Below are 15573 nucleotides of genomic sequence, written 5' to 3' on the forward strand. Positions count from 1 at the left end.
GGCTATGTTCGTTATGTAATGTCTACTTTATTTAGCATATTAATTATTGATGTTATCATACAATATAGAGAGTGCATTTAAATCGAGGGGGTCATAAGTAAAGGGCTGTAAGTGCACTTAAGTTACTTTTGAGAAAATGGGGTTTAAATATTTAAGCTTTCGTAAAATCGGTGAAATTTTTTATTTAAATTTTAATGTGTGATGCGATTAAAATATCCCTTTGCCACTAAAATTTTAGATAATTTTGCTTACACTGGATGCACTTAACTCATGTTATTACAAATGTCACTAGCATTCCTTTGCTTCTAGCCACCTCAATTCAAAATAAGCTAATCTGAATTTTTAAACAAGTTGCTGAAAATGGTTACCGTTCATTACAATGCAGGCTTCAATTCAGTACGCATATTATTAAAAACATTTTGAAGCATATTCTCTGAAATTGAATTTATCGTTTCTTGAATATAATTTTTAGTACGATATTATTTATATAGGTTCTTTCTTCTATAGAAAACGCAATCATATTTATGAAACACACTACACACTGCAGTGTTTACTTCACTGCTTGAAGACTTCGAATGCAACAGCGGCCGTAAGTTTGTGTGTCTGACGGGAGCAAGGACATTAGTGAAGGGGTGAGAGTGAAGTACATTCAGAAATGCAGGTACAAAAAAAATGCAAGTAAAAATAAAATGATGTCCCTGTATAATAATTAGCGTTAATTGTAAATAATATTCAAATAAATTCAATTTGTCATTTCGTTTTTCAATTCTAAATCAATTTCCAGGTTATATCAAGCCTAATCTTCATGTTATTCTCTAGATTATATCAAGGTCAATGACATTCGTGTTTCGGAAAAAAATCAATACTTTCGCGTCTGCGCACATCTCACAATTCAGGTCAGTTCACTCCTCACTTACGTAACCATAACATGAATACTTATGAATAATTTCAAGTTAGAAATATGGTCGAGCCTATAATGGTAGTAATTAAGACGCTCGTATGAAAATTATGAAACTCGATTGCGCTTGTTTCATAAACAAACATACTCGCGTCTTAATTACTACCATTATAGACTCGTTGCATAATGTACTACTTTCGTCGTAACACAAAGGTACAAATTTCAAATTATTTCTGAATAGAAAACAATGAGAGCATGAAACCTGCCAGTGTTTAAATGAATCGTTGTGCCTATTAATTTTTATTTTTAATGCTTGTAACGAGTTAATAGAATGGTGATATTTTCATTGTAGCGTTGCAGTTACCCATGACTATAGTTTGTCATCAGAATGTAACGTTATTGTGTATGAAGAGCACAATACGTTAGGCCAAAGTTCGAGATGTTCTCCGAGGCCTATCTGGAAAAGCTGTGGTGAAAATCCCTCTTACGACGAAGTCCACTGGAAACAAACTTTTAGTCAGAAAGCAGAATGTTCAGTTCGCAGTGAAACAGGCAACAATTCAAACAAATCAAATATTTGTGGCAGTGTTTCGTTCAGTTCCAAATGTGAATTACGGACTGATACAGGTGAAAAGCGATTCAAATGCGAAGTGTGTGAAAAATGTTTCTCGAATTCGACGTATTTGAAAAGACACGTCCTCAGGCACACAGGCAAAAAGCTATTCAATTGTGATGTATGTGGATGGCGTTTTTTGGAATCTGGACATCTAAAAAGTCACTTACGCAAGCATACCGGCGAAAAACAATACAAATGTGATCTCTGTGAGAAGACTTTCTCGTATTCCATAAGTTTGAAGAGACATATGCTCAAGCACCTAGGCGAAAAGCCATTCAAATGCGATTTCTGTGGAAAACATTTTTATCAGTCTGGACATCTGAAAAACCATATACGCAAGCATACCGGCGAAAAACCCTTCAAATGTGATGTTTGTGGTGAAAGTTTCTCGTATTCTGTTAACCTTTACAGACATGTGTATAAACACACAGGCAAATTACCATTCCAGTGCGAAATATGCGGGAAATTTTTCTCTCGGGCTGAACACCTGAACAGCCATGTATTCATGCATTCGGGCGAAAAACCATTTAAATGTGAAGTGTGTGGGAAATGTTTTTCGCAATCGGGACGTCTCAAATGTCATATGCGCGTTCACACGGGGGAGAAACCATTTAAATGCAAAGTTTGTGGAAAGTGTTTCTCGGAATCGGGAGATCTAAAATCCCATTCACGATCGCACACAGGGGAGAGACCATTCAAGTGCGATGTGTGTGGCAGTTGTTTTTCGCGGTCGGGAAATTTGAAGTGTCATGTACGCAAGCATACTGGTGAAAAACCGTTCAAATGCAATGAATGTGAAAAGTGCTTCAAGCATTCTGTCAGCCTTAGAAGGCATGTACTGAAGCACAGAGGCGAGAAACCATTCAAATGCGGTAAGGATACTTAGAAATGCATGGGCAAAAGAGTTCGTGTAATATTAGAGTGGCAATTGACACATCGTTCGTCAGTATGCCGTAGAAAAAATGTTCGAACCAGGACCGTCTCTCAGAAAAAATTCTCAGTGATTGCAACAACTATTCATCTGATAAAGATCTGAAAGGAGGTAGATGTTACTCGACAATTTCGTTGATCCTTAATAAAAGAACACAGTATCTTGTTAACCACTTCCCTGATTAATCCGAGTTAACTCGGGTTGCTTCCGTCAAAATTTATTAACCCCAGTTAGCTCGTGTGAGTCCCATTTTCGCTGCTAAGGATTATTATCCCGAATATATGTTTCCATCATTTCATTAACCTTTTCCTCACTAGATGGGTACAGAAGTTAGTGATATTGCTACATCTGGTGGTGGGATTCCTACGTTTGGTATACGATATTTGAAGGCCGGAAGAAACCCTTTGACTATCGAATGGTGGTAATTCGTAAGATTTTCGAAAAATACACACGAATGTCCTATCACTCAAGGCAGGATGGCCAGGAAAATCGCCCAAACCAACTTCGGCTTACAGGTAGATATTTTCCAGAAGTTATTCCACGAACTCTGAAGAAGAACAACCCAACCAGACAGGATTCCATGTGTAGTATTGCGAGAGACTCAAAATACAATCAAATTCGACACAAGAGCAGATACTACTGTCCGGAATTCAATGTGCCACTGTGCATAATACCCTGCTTTCGACTCTGTCACACGACAAGCAACATTTAACGCCTTGATAACAGCACTGGTATTGTACCTCATAAATTAATCCACAAAAAAACATAAGTTGGTAAATAGTTCAGGACAAAATCAGAGTGGGACAACTACCAGAGCTGGAATCAAGGTGCACGAGATAACTCGGGATAATAATTCAGGTATGAACGTATATCTATTTTATAGTGATTTTTTAGGTATGTAAGAAAATTAGTGATATACAGTGAGTCTGTAATATTAAATGACCTCTATACAAAAATAAAAAATATGATTTTTTTTTTTCACAAAATTGGTAAAATATATAGTAAGGGAAGAGGTTAAAAGACAGTTTTCACTGTTTTCTTAAAAATCATCTCAGAAACATTTTACATTGACGTGTCAAAAATGTTAGTGCATTTTACTGGTACTTATATAAAAGTGTTTAAATGCATTAAGCAGCTCACTGAATGCAATGATTGCCTACTTTGTAACAGTCTGTGAAAATAAAAGAACACGTTTTCGGGGTACAATCGAAAGTGATTTATGTCAAGTTCTATGAACTATTTTTTTTGTAACCGTTTTTGTACACTTAGCAATGCCAGACAGCTTTGGTCAACAGAACTTTTCAACCAGATTTTCAGTCGACAAAGTGTAATCTACTATAAAATAACGACACCAATTTCTGTAAGGGAATATAATCGGTGATATTAATAATGCAATCGCTGCAACGTGAATTGTAGGTTAACATACAGGGTAGAAGTAAATAACCAGGCAAATTATCAGGATGAATAGTTCATGTTGCATATAACAAAAAAGTCTAGAATCTTATTGGTGTAAAGTTTATAGATTCCGCAGAAAAAAATAATTTTCCCAAAATTTTTAACACCCTCTGCTTCGATAACTATTAGGAGTGGGAACGTGGTTTATGTCTATGTTGACAGAGAAGTTAATAAAGAATTGTTTTTTCTTTTGACGTATTTCAATAGAGTAGCCGTTTTTTAATAACTTTTATGCTCGACCGTGCCGAAATATAGTAATTATACACCTGGTAGTAGCCCTTTAATGCACTTCATTAAAGTACACCTATTCATTAAAGTTCAGGTGTTCAGCCAATGACAAATTACCTTTGTACCATTATAAAACCGCAAGTGTCGATTATTCTCGGATATGCAATCGAAAGACAATTAGCGAAAAGCCACGGAGGCTGGAAATCCAATACCGTCGCAGAAGGTTATGTTCTGTTACTATAATAATTAGCGTTAATTGTAAATAATATTCAAATAAATTCTATTTGTCATCTCGTTTTTCAATTCTAAATCAATTTTCAGGTTATATCAAGGCTAATGTTCATGTTATTCATCATCATCATCATCATCCTTCACGAATTAGGCCTCTGTAGACCTGTTTCGGCCCCATCTAGCAGTCTTCTTAAAGATCTTCCTGGTCGACGATGTCCTCTAGGTTTATACTGCATCATAATTTTTGGGATTCTTGAATTTTCCATTCTTCTTACATGATCTAGCCAATTGAATTTGTATCTGCTGATTTTTTCTTCTACTGACTCTACTTCTAATTGTTCTAAAATTTCTTCGTTCCTTTTTCGGTCTAAAAGAGTATATCCTGCTGTCCTCCTCAAAAATTTCATTTCCGTTGCTTTCATTCTGTTCACGTCTTTTTTCTTTAATGACCAAATCTCGCTTCCGTATTCATGTTATTCTCTACGTTATATCAAGGTCAATGACATTCGGCCTCGGAAAAAATCAATACTTGCGCGTCTGCGCACATCTCACAAGTCAGGTCAGTTCGCTATTCGCATAACCATAACAGACCTACTTTTGAATAATTTCAAGTTAGAAATATGGTCGAGCATAAAAAGTCGTATGAAACTTGCCTATAATGGCAATTAAAACGCTCATATGAAAATTATGAAACTCGCTTGCGTTCATTTCATAAACAAGCATACTTGCGTCTTAATTACTACCATTATAGGCTCATTGCATAATGTACTGTAATGTAAAAGGGAGGATAATTTTAACATTTTAAAATGAGAGAAGTTTGCAACATTGTAACCTTAGAGCGTGGTTAGTGAGGGTAGTTCACTCAGCAGACAAACCTGAGTTCGTTTCCTTGTATCAGTTCCTACTATGGAGTGCCGGTGAGTTGTTGTTTAGTGCTTGTTTGTATCAGATAGTGCCACGATTTTCAAACAGTGAATACCTTGATATGATATTAATTTACGGCGAAACACGATATAGTTCCCGTGCAGCTCAAGTGCTTTGAGGAGAGCGATAACCTGAGAGGAATATTCCAAATCCAGAGACATTGATCTCAGTCTGTCAGCGGTCCGTGATACTGGCGGTGTTGTTCCAGGTTGTCGTAACCGTTGGCGTCAACGCCTTAACGAAATAATCGACAGAGAAGAGAATATCTTAAATCTGGTGGAAGAAAACCCTGGACGCAGCAATCGCGATATTTCTCGAAAGGTTGGGACATCATATTGGACTGTATTTAGAATATTTAAAGAACAGTTGCGATTTTCCAGGCAACTAGGGATATCAGAAACGACCCAGAGATCCTCGCAAGGACCCATCAAAATTGGCTGAGGATGTGTCAAGCATGTGAATGGGGGCCATTTTGAACATACCTCTGAAATGTTCGTGTAATGCTTCAGATTGTTGTGGTTTGATGTCTAATGACTGTAGCGTTAAACATTGTTTTTAAGTATATTATTAAATTTATTAATAACTTTTAATAAGCTAATGGAAATTAACAAATATATAATGTTTTGTTTACATTGAAGTTCAAAGACAAATGGGTCATTGTAACCCCAAGAGTTTATGCCTCGCGGGTAACCTATGTAATGGTTTATTTACATCTTGATTACACAACTTTTAACACTATCACTCCGGAATATGTATGATAAGACTTTCTTGTGTTAAATTTTAATGTACCTCGTTTCCATGTTTCGACCTATTTTGGGTCATCTTCAGAACTGGTCGTTGCTGGTCTTGGCACCTCTTGTTTCCTGTGAGGGTGCGTTCGTAGTGTAGAGTCAAAGAGTGTGTGTGTTCTGAAATTGAGTTGTGTATTGAGAATTTCGTAGGGGTGTGTTTTCGTGTGTCTGTATATTTCATATTGTTCTAGTGTGTTGAGTTTCTGGCTTTTTGGTTGGATGTGTAGTATTTACAAGTCTGTGTTGATGTCTCTGTAGGTGTGGTTAGCATTTGTGATGTGTTCTGCATAAGTGGAGGTGTTTTGTAATTTTGTTATGGCTGTGATGTGTTCTTTGTAACGTGTTTGAAACGATCTGCCTGTCTGTCCTATGTAGAAGTTGTTGCAGGTGTTACATTTGAGTTTGTATACGCCTGTGTGGTTGTATTTGTTTGTGTGTTGAGATGTTTTTGTAGAGTGTTATTTGTTCTGTATGCGATGTTGTTGTTTAATTTCTTGAATGAGGTTCCAATTTTATGTGTTTTTTTGTTTTCGTATGTTAGTGTGATGTATTTTTTGTGTTCTTGTGTTTGTGTTGTATTCTTCTGTTTTTTGTGATTATGTTTTGTCTTACGTATTATGTTGTCTATTATGTTAGGGTTGTATCCGTTTTCTTGTGCTATGTATTTGATTGTGTTTAGTTCTTCGTTGTAATCCTGTTGGTTCATTGGTAGTCTGTGTACCATTGTTCGGAATGCAGCTTATTTGTGTTGTGTTGTTGTGGGTTTTCTGTATACTTTGAATGTGTGTTTCTTGTCTACTTTTCTTGAAACATGTTAACAAGGTAAGCTAAAATTTAACACAAGAAAGTCTTACCATACATATTCCGAAGGTTTATTTACATTGAAGTTGATTCACTGCCACGAGAGGTTACGAGATATTGCCGCTCTGCTGAACATGTAAACCTAATTATCTAATTAACCGTGCATTTCACAACAAAATATAATTGGCAGTTGGCACAGGTTTTTTCATAGTTATAGAGTGCTCCTAACCTTGAATATGCCTGATTATTTTCACTTCCAGTCTGTATATTATAAATAATATATTACGTTTTTATTTTGCAACATGAATAATCATGTGTTCTTGTATTTACTCACCTGAATTATCGTTCTGCTGAACAAGAAATTTCTGTAAGAGTGAAGGCAATTTTATTTGTTGTCGGTACAGCTGGAAAAAGGACACCAAAATCATTGCTACTCGAAAGATCACTGAATTTGAGACTTCTTTGTTTGATGTTCTTTGCCAAATCTGTACCATGACTGAGACTCTTGTCTGAAGTTTTGCAATATACTTTCGTAGACCTCGTGGCATCGTTTACAGCTTTATAAAAATTTACGAAGTTTAAATTTTTCATCCTTTTAGAATGCAAGAGAAGTAATGAAAAACGTTTTTATTTGCCATCTCAACTGATGTTATAATTCAGTCGAGATAAGGAATGGCATCTTACGAAAATTCCGGATTAACGTTAAAAATAAACGATATTGTAACATAATTATCAATATACATAATTGACATGAATAAATTCATTTTCGTTAGGAAAAAGTGAAATGATTAATTCTCATTTACTGGCAGTTCTGTGCGGGCGGTCCTGGTTCGAATGTGATGTCCTTGGAATGTTTTACTCGAAATCATAAAGTTTTAATATGCATACGCACCATTAAAATTGTCCAGAAACCATTCGCTTGAAGTGTGTAAAGTGTGTTTTTCTTCTGTATTCATACACTGTACAGTCTGAGAAACAATTGATGGCGCGACTATTCGTGGTAAAAAAAAGTTTAAATATTGAAGAGCGATTCACACCAGTACGTTTGTGTGTGTGTGTGTGTGTGTGTGTGTGTGTGTGTGTGTGTGTGTGTGTGTGTGCGTGTGTGTGTGTGCTCCCTTTGAGTTCAAGTCAGGCAGCTGTTATTCTTTGAGATATTTCGAACGAAAACGTTTAATACAATTTACATCGTTTTTGCTTTCTTTCCGAGATATAAATTGTTTTATGTGACGTATTTCATAGCGTGTTTTGGAAAAGCCATTGATTTAATTCCAAATATACTACATCCATTTAAGAGAGTAGTGTATAATGATAATAAATTATTGAAATAATTTTAGTTTTGGCCTTTAAATGTGCAGAAATATTATTCAAACTAATGTAACAGTTTAACATTCCTTTTCAGAATGAGGAGTTATATTTGTTCAGATCAACTTTTTGCACGTTTAAAGGGCAAAACTAAAATTCTTTAAATTATTAACTATCATAATACATTGCTCTCTTAAATTGACTCAACACATTGGGATTTAAATCGATGGCTTTCTCAAAACACGCCATGAACTGTTTCATATAATAGTACATTATGCAACGAGCCTATAATGGTAGTAATTAAGACGCGAGTATGTTTATGAAACGAGCGCAAGCGAGTTTCATAATTTTGATACGAGCGTCTTAATTACAATTATAGGCAAGTTTCACACAACTTTTTATGCTCGACCATATTTCTAACTTGAAATTATTCTTAAGTATTCATGTTATTCTTATCTGACTGAGGAGCGGAACTGACCTTGTGCAATACCTCGTAAATTGTGAGATGTGCGCAGACGCGAAAGTATTGATTTTTTCCGAGAAACAGATGTCGACGACCTTGATATAATCTAGAAACACATACGAGCAATGCTGGGTAACTTTCGGTGCTGGACCCCGGACTCATTTCACCGGCATTATCACCTTCATTTCATTCAGACGCTAAATAACCTGAGATGTTGATACAGCGAAGTAAAATAACCCAATAAAAAAAAAGAAACATTAATCTTGATATAACCTTGAAATTGAATTATACATTGAAAAACGAGATGACAAATTGAATTTATTTGAATATTATTTACAATTAACGCTAATTATTATAGTAACAGAACATAACCTTCTGCGACAGTATTGGATTTCCAGCCTCCGTGACGTTTCGCTAGTTGTCTTTCGATTGCATATCCGAGAATAATCGATACTTGCGCTTTCGTATTGCTTTCTGATTGGTGGAAAACCTGAACTTTAATGAATAGGTGTACTTTAATGAGGTCCATTAAAGGGCTGCTACCAGATGTATAATTAGGCCTACTACATTTCGGCATGGTCGAGCATAAAATAATTTTTATTTCGAAAAACAAGTAAAATTATATTAAACGTTTTTTGTTTGAAATGTCTGAATATATACTTGGGCAGAAATAAAACGAAGATAATCAAAGAAAATTAATGCAAAGATATAAAAGAGACGTGTAGTTCTAATACCTTGTACAATGGCACCGGCATTTATCACTGCCTTGGATCTTCAGCACATTGAGTCGACCAACTGCATGGGAATTGGGCGCTTTCTCCACTAGATTAAAACCGTCCGTGATAGAAATGGTCTGTATGAAGTGATGCAATACTCCAGGACTTACTTAAATCTGCCTAATACATATGTGTAAATATTCAAACCCAAACGTATCTCAAGTGATGACTTAAAGAGAAGATAGCTGCTGTGAAAGCTGAATATGTTTCATAACTACACTCTTTCGTGAGTGCGTAAACGATTATCTTAATTTAATCATTGTGCTACTCGAACTCATGTATGTGCTCTAGGCTTCGAGAATGCAAGACGTCCTGCTGGTGGTGTAACATGAACCTCAGCGTAAGCAACGGGAGCCACGAAGGACAGGTGACGTCACTCGCCAGCTGAAACGCTATCAGCGCTCAGCACGGAACTCAACTGCATGTGTCAGCAGAACAACAGAAGGAGAGTGCTGTATGTACGAAAAGACAAAACACAGAGTTAAGACTTGAATGCTTTCAAGATAAACATTTAGCTTAAGAATGGAGTGAATTACATTGAAAAATGTGTGTGTGTGAGTAAGGTATGCGTGAGGAGAAAAGAATGTATATCGGGGCCCCGACAAAAACAAAAGAGAGTGGAGAGAGAGAAAAAAATATTGTGTTATCTTAATAATATCCTATATTGCGAAATTTTATTGTACCGAAGGAAAATAAAAGTATCCAAAATTTATTATTGTACCTAGAATTGATGTGTTATAGCTGACGCCATTCAACGAACCGAACCGAACTAACACAAAATTATAGAATATCTCAAAATTTAACACAGAAAATCCAAAACAATTAGAATGCATAAACCAAGTTTTAAGGGGAGAGGATGGTATTTTTTGGTGAAAAATGAGTAAATTAAAAAAAAAAATCTTTAAAATACTTTGTGATATCTGTGCAATGCATAGCATAACATTTTGTGGGTATTTGTGCCCTTACCGGATGTTGAGTCGCCATTTTTAAACTTCCTGCGTTATGGATTTTTAAATTACTCGCCCACTTTTATTGTTGTTTCAAGTAAATTAAATTTTGAAAACATTTTTTTTTCTTTAAAATACCCTTTGATATGTGTGGAATGCATTGTATAACATTTTGTGGGTATTTGTGCCCTTATAGGATGTTGAGTCGCCATTTTTAAACTTCCTGCGTTATGGATTTTTAAATCACTCGCCCACTTTTATTGTTGTTTCCAGTAAATTAAATTTTCAAAACATTTTTTTTCTTTAAAATACCCTTTGATATGTGTGGAATGCATTGCATAACATTTTGTGGGTATTTGTGCCCTTACCGGATGTTGAGACGTCATTTTTAAACTTCCTGCGCTATGGATTTTTAAATCACACGCCCCCTTTTATCGGTTTCCGGTAACTTCATTTTTTTTTTTTTTTTTGCTACATTGCCAGACAAAAATGGATATAATTTCTGAACTATTAAAGATACATGCAAGAAATTTGGAACACACATTCTTTAGACTATTAGGAAACTTTTCTCTGTAACAGAATTTTGTTAATTGAAGCGTGCATTTCCATAACGTTGTAAGTGCCTAAACCGGGAGAATCTATTTTTTCACATATATCTGTTGTAGGTGCCCTTTTTGATAATTTTACGAAAGGTTACAAAGAAAGCGCTGTTCCAAGTAATAAAGTAGTGCACTTTCAGGTTGTGCAAGTCACGACGTTGTATGTACTGTATAAAACTATTTTTGCTCCTACTGTAAACTTTACAAATTGGCACTTACAACGTTTTGGAAATGCACGCTTCAATTGATTTCATTTTAAAAATACGTCCGTTTGTTTGCAAGAAAGGAAATCAGAAAATTGTTATTAAATTTTAATTGTTTATTTTACAAACGTAGGGACTAATATCGAAATTCTGTTACAGACAGTTTGTAGAACATGCTTTTGCAAATACATTGCAAAAAACTGTTTGAATATATTTTTAAAAATGGTTTAGATATATCGGTTTTAGTACAATCCTGCATTGGGTATATTTTTTTCAAATCTGGTCCCCCAAATAATTTTTTTTCACAATATTTATATGTGGTTGAGTTGCTATAGCTATGAGCTCTTTACATACAAAAAATTAATATTTTACACCAAATAGGAAAAAAGTTTTAAGAACGCCTTGTAGCATGATTTCCTATGGAGGCATTAAATTTGAAACAGTCCAGGAACAGTGTCAGCGGAATACATGGTTAAGGGGCGCAATGCAAACCCAGCTTGCGAAGTAAGTAGGTGCTTAGCCAGCATTATAGAGTTATGTCGCATTGCGGTGAATCACTGGGTACGATGAAAGTATTCTTACGCCACGAATCACTGCTGGACTAATCGCATTGGTCCAGTGGAACAAAGCATGCATTTAAATAGGTTAAATTAAATCACGCATTGTTCGAACTCTTTTCTTACACGTACAGCTTACAGCAGTAACATTTTTGGAAATATTCAACATTTTTTTCCTCCATTACTGTATCTTGTACAATAATGAAAATTGGTATGTGTAAAACACTGTCCTTCTGCTATATGAAAAAATATTTTTACGATTAAAAAAAAATATTTATATACATATTTTCAAAATTTAAAATTGTGGCAGTTTACTGTGCAGTGATGAAGCGTTTCCCTCGTAACTCATTAACTTGTTAATTGTTTTATGTTCTCTCTCTTTTATTTTATTGCTGAAACTCATGTTTACAGTATCATGCTCTTTCAACTACATTCCTAAATAAGTAATATTTTTTTTTATTTTGTGTTAGAAGAAAATACTGATATTTGACCATTTTTTAAAATGAATTTATTTTTTTATCAGACAATCTGTCAAGGGTAGAGAAGTGATCTTGCATCATATTGTAGAATATGGCATACATAAATACACACAAAAAATGTCACCACAGAATGTTGGATAGTTTTTTAGTTATGTGGGAAACACTTGATCGCTGCATAATGAATTGAATTTTGAAAAAAAAAAAAATGTCAATAATTTGTTTTAAATCGTAAAAATATTTTCTTCATATAGCAAGGAGGACAGTGTTTCACACATACTAATTTTCAGTATTGTACAAGATACAGTAATGGATGAAAAAAATGTTGAGTATTTCCAAAATTTTATTACTGTAAGCTATACCTAACCCCTTAAAGCGAATTATTTGTAACATGTTTGATTAAGACATCTTCTAGCACGAATAATCAAAAGGGTTTTAAAGCCCATCTCACCTGTCGGATAACGTGGGTGGTACCCCGGCCAGGAAGCCGATAAGAAAACAGAAAAAGTGATGGTAAAAAGATTGGCGGCAGACAGTGATACAGTCGGATGGTGCCACGGTCGGGCAGAGATCGAGGACCAAGTGGTAATGGCGTCAGCGGAAACAAGAGATATACCATTGTAAGTAACTTGTGCATATATTGTGTAAATATTTAATAAATCAAGTAGAGTTTCATTCACAACTAATTCAGTCTAGAACCTAAGTTCAGTAACCATGTAGTTTTCCTACAATATCCTGAGAGTCCCAGCTCTTTCAGTCAAATCGTTTCTTTTCCTTTATTGAGTGTAATGGTGGTGTCAGAAGGAGGAGTCGAACGCAGAAGTCATCCGTTCAGCAAGTCATCCGACCTAAGTTGTCGCGTACAACAGTAGTAAACATGCGGGCATGCTACAGTGAAAAGGGCGGTTGTCTGAGCCCCTTCCTTCTCCATGTGTAACGATGAAGTCTGCTTTGGTAAGTCAAAATGACCATTTTTTTAAACTTTGCCGGCCTCTACCATCCAAATACCTGGGGGCAGAGGGTTGTCCTTTACACTACAGATAGAGTTCGAGGAGCTCTATTCGCCGCACTTATCAGCTTTGTTCATGCTACAGATACGGTGAAGTTATGGCGGCGAGAATGTTGGCGGAACAGAGGTTAGCACTTGGTATTTGTTTTTTCTCGGAAATCAGCTAGTGTTCGGGATTGATGCTACTGTATCCGGAGTGAATAAAGGGGGAATACAACACTGCATCCCGTGTCTCGAGATACCCATTATTTCAGGAGATTAGAGACCGAAACATTTTAAGTAGGCGAATAAAATTAGGCTTGGAAAAATGCAATGGATTTGCTCGATTTTACTGGTTGTTATTAGTAAACATGAGGGAATGTTACAGTGAAAAGGTCGGGTGTCTGAGCCTCTTCGTTCTCCTTGTGTAGAGTCTTATTTTTCGCACACAAATTGCCTCAAATCTGCGCTGTATTTTCTCTGAATTCTTCGGGCTAGTTTCCCTCAAATTTTCGCTCTAATAAACCTTCCATTTTTCCCTCTAAATTCCCTGTATTTTCAGAACCAATATCCTACTAATTTCCGCTATTATTTCCTCTTCACTTTCCGCACTAATTTCCCAGGTTTTCCCACACAAATTTTCCTCTATTTTCCTCTCTACTTTTCCTCTATTTTCAGCTCTAATTTTAATATGTTTTACGCTCTAATTTACTACTAGTGTCCGCTCTAATTTCTCTATATTTTCCGCCCTAGTTCCCCTTTTTAATCCGCATTATTTTCCCCTTAATTTTCGCCCTAGTTTCCCTATAATTACCGCTCTAATTTAACTCTATTTTTCCCTGTAGTTATCATCTAATTTACGCTCCATTTTCCTTCAAATTTCCGCAATATTATCCCACTATTTTCCACTCACTTTCCGCTCTAATTTCTACCTGCTTTTTAAATTAAATTTTCCTACAATTTTCGCTCTGATTTCGCTCTATTTTCCTCTCTAATATTCCTTTATTTTCCCTCTAATTACCATGTTTCCCGCACTAAATTCCTTCCATTTTCCGCTCTAATTCCCTTTATTTTCCGCAATAATATATCTGTATTTCCGCTCTAGTCTCCCTCTATTTTCTGCTCTTGTTTCCCTCTACTTTGTACTTTAATTTTCCCCTACTTTCAGCACTAATTTCCACCTATTTTCCGCTCTACTTTCCGTCTACTTTCCCTTCCATTTTCCCTCTATTTTGCGCTCTAGTTTAGATCTATTTCCGCTCTACTTTCCCTGTAATTTCCGCTCTAAATTACGCTATTGATTCCTTCTATTTTATGCTCTCATTTCCCTTACTTTTCGCTCTAGTTTCCCTCTATTCTTCCTCATTCCCTCTATTTTCGCTGTCGTTTCTATTTTCCGCTTTTATTTTCGTCCATTTTCAGCACTAGTTTCCCCTCTATATTACGCCCTATTTTCCGTGTATTTTCCGCTCTAACTTCACTCTATTTTTCTCTCTAATATCCCTTTATTTTCCCTCTAATTACCATGTTTCCCGCACTAAATTTCTTCTATTTTCCGCTCATTCCTCTGTATTTTCCGCAATAATATATCTGTATTTCAGCTCTAGTCTCCCTCTATTTTCTGTTCTTGTTTCCCTCTACTTTGTACTTTAATTTCCCACTATTTCAGCACTAATTTCCACCTATTTTCCGTTCTACTTTCCGTTCCATTTTCCTCTATTTTGCGCTCTAGTTTAGATCTATTTCCGCTCTACTTTCCCTGCAATTTCCGCTCTAAATTACGCTATTGATTCCTTCTATTTTATACTCTCATTTCCCTTACTTTTCGTTCTAGTCTCCCTTTATTTTTCCTCATTCCTTCTATTTCCGCTCTCGTTTCTATTTTCTGCTTTAATTTCCCTCCATTTTCAGCACTAGTTTCCATCTATATTTTGATCTAATTTCCCTCTATCTTACGCTCTAGTTTCCCTCTATTTTACGCTTTCTTAGCCACTGTAATTTTCCTCTGTTTTTGTTCTAATTTCCCTCTATTTCCGCTCTACTTTCCCTCTGTTGTAGTCAAGGATTATGATAAGCAATCATTACTTTGTTATTTGAAAGTAATGAAATCGTACTTATTAAAACATTCAGTTTAATCATTCAAGACATGCGACAAAGATTGCTTCCTGTTTCAACAGATTACCGGACAGTTTAGCGAAGATTATCCAGTAATCATAAACAAACCGCGTGATCATTTTGAATTCTGATTTTCTATTGGTTTAATCAAGAACTGAGATTCATTCGTGAGAGTTCCTTAAATCTGTATTGTTCCAAGTGACAACAGGAAATGCCAATCTGAAGTAATGGTTAAGAATCAGAAGCGTGGGATTCAGTGAATGCAATAC

At 35.7% G+C, this 15573-nt stretch overlaps 1 protein-coding gene across 5 annotated transcripts in view; it reads left to right on the forward strand.

Moving 5' to 3' along the window:
* The window catches only part of LOC138691979 (zinc finger protein 45-like), a 46907-nt gene extending 34034 nt beyond the window's left edge, over positions 1–12873 (forward strand). For 2 of the 5 annotated variants that reach the window (XM_069814684.1, XM_069814685.1), the window contains one exon: positions 9711–12873. In XM_069814684.1, coding sequence (XP_069670785.1) covers positions 9711–9807 — 97 coding nt within the window. In that variant the 3' untranslated portion in view covers positions 9808–12873. Of the gene's footprint in view, positions 1–1250; positions 3767–9710 lie in introns of those variants that run through there. The other 3 variants (XM_069814680.1, XM_069814682.1, XM_069814681.1) reach the window with 3 other exon arrangements.
* The last annotated feature ends 2700 nt before the right edge of the window (positions 12874–15573 follow it).

Source organism: Periplaneta americana, chromosome 16 (genome assembly GCF_040183065.1).
Source record: "Periplaneta americana isolate PAMFEO1 chromosome 16, P.americana_PAMFEO1_priV1, whole genome shotgun sequence".
Taxonomy (NCBI): Eukaryota; Metazoa; Arthropoda; class Insecta; order Blattodea; family Blattidae; genus Periplaneta; species Periplaneta americana.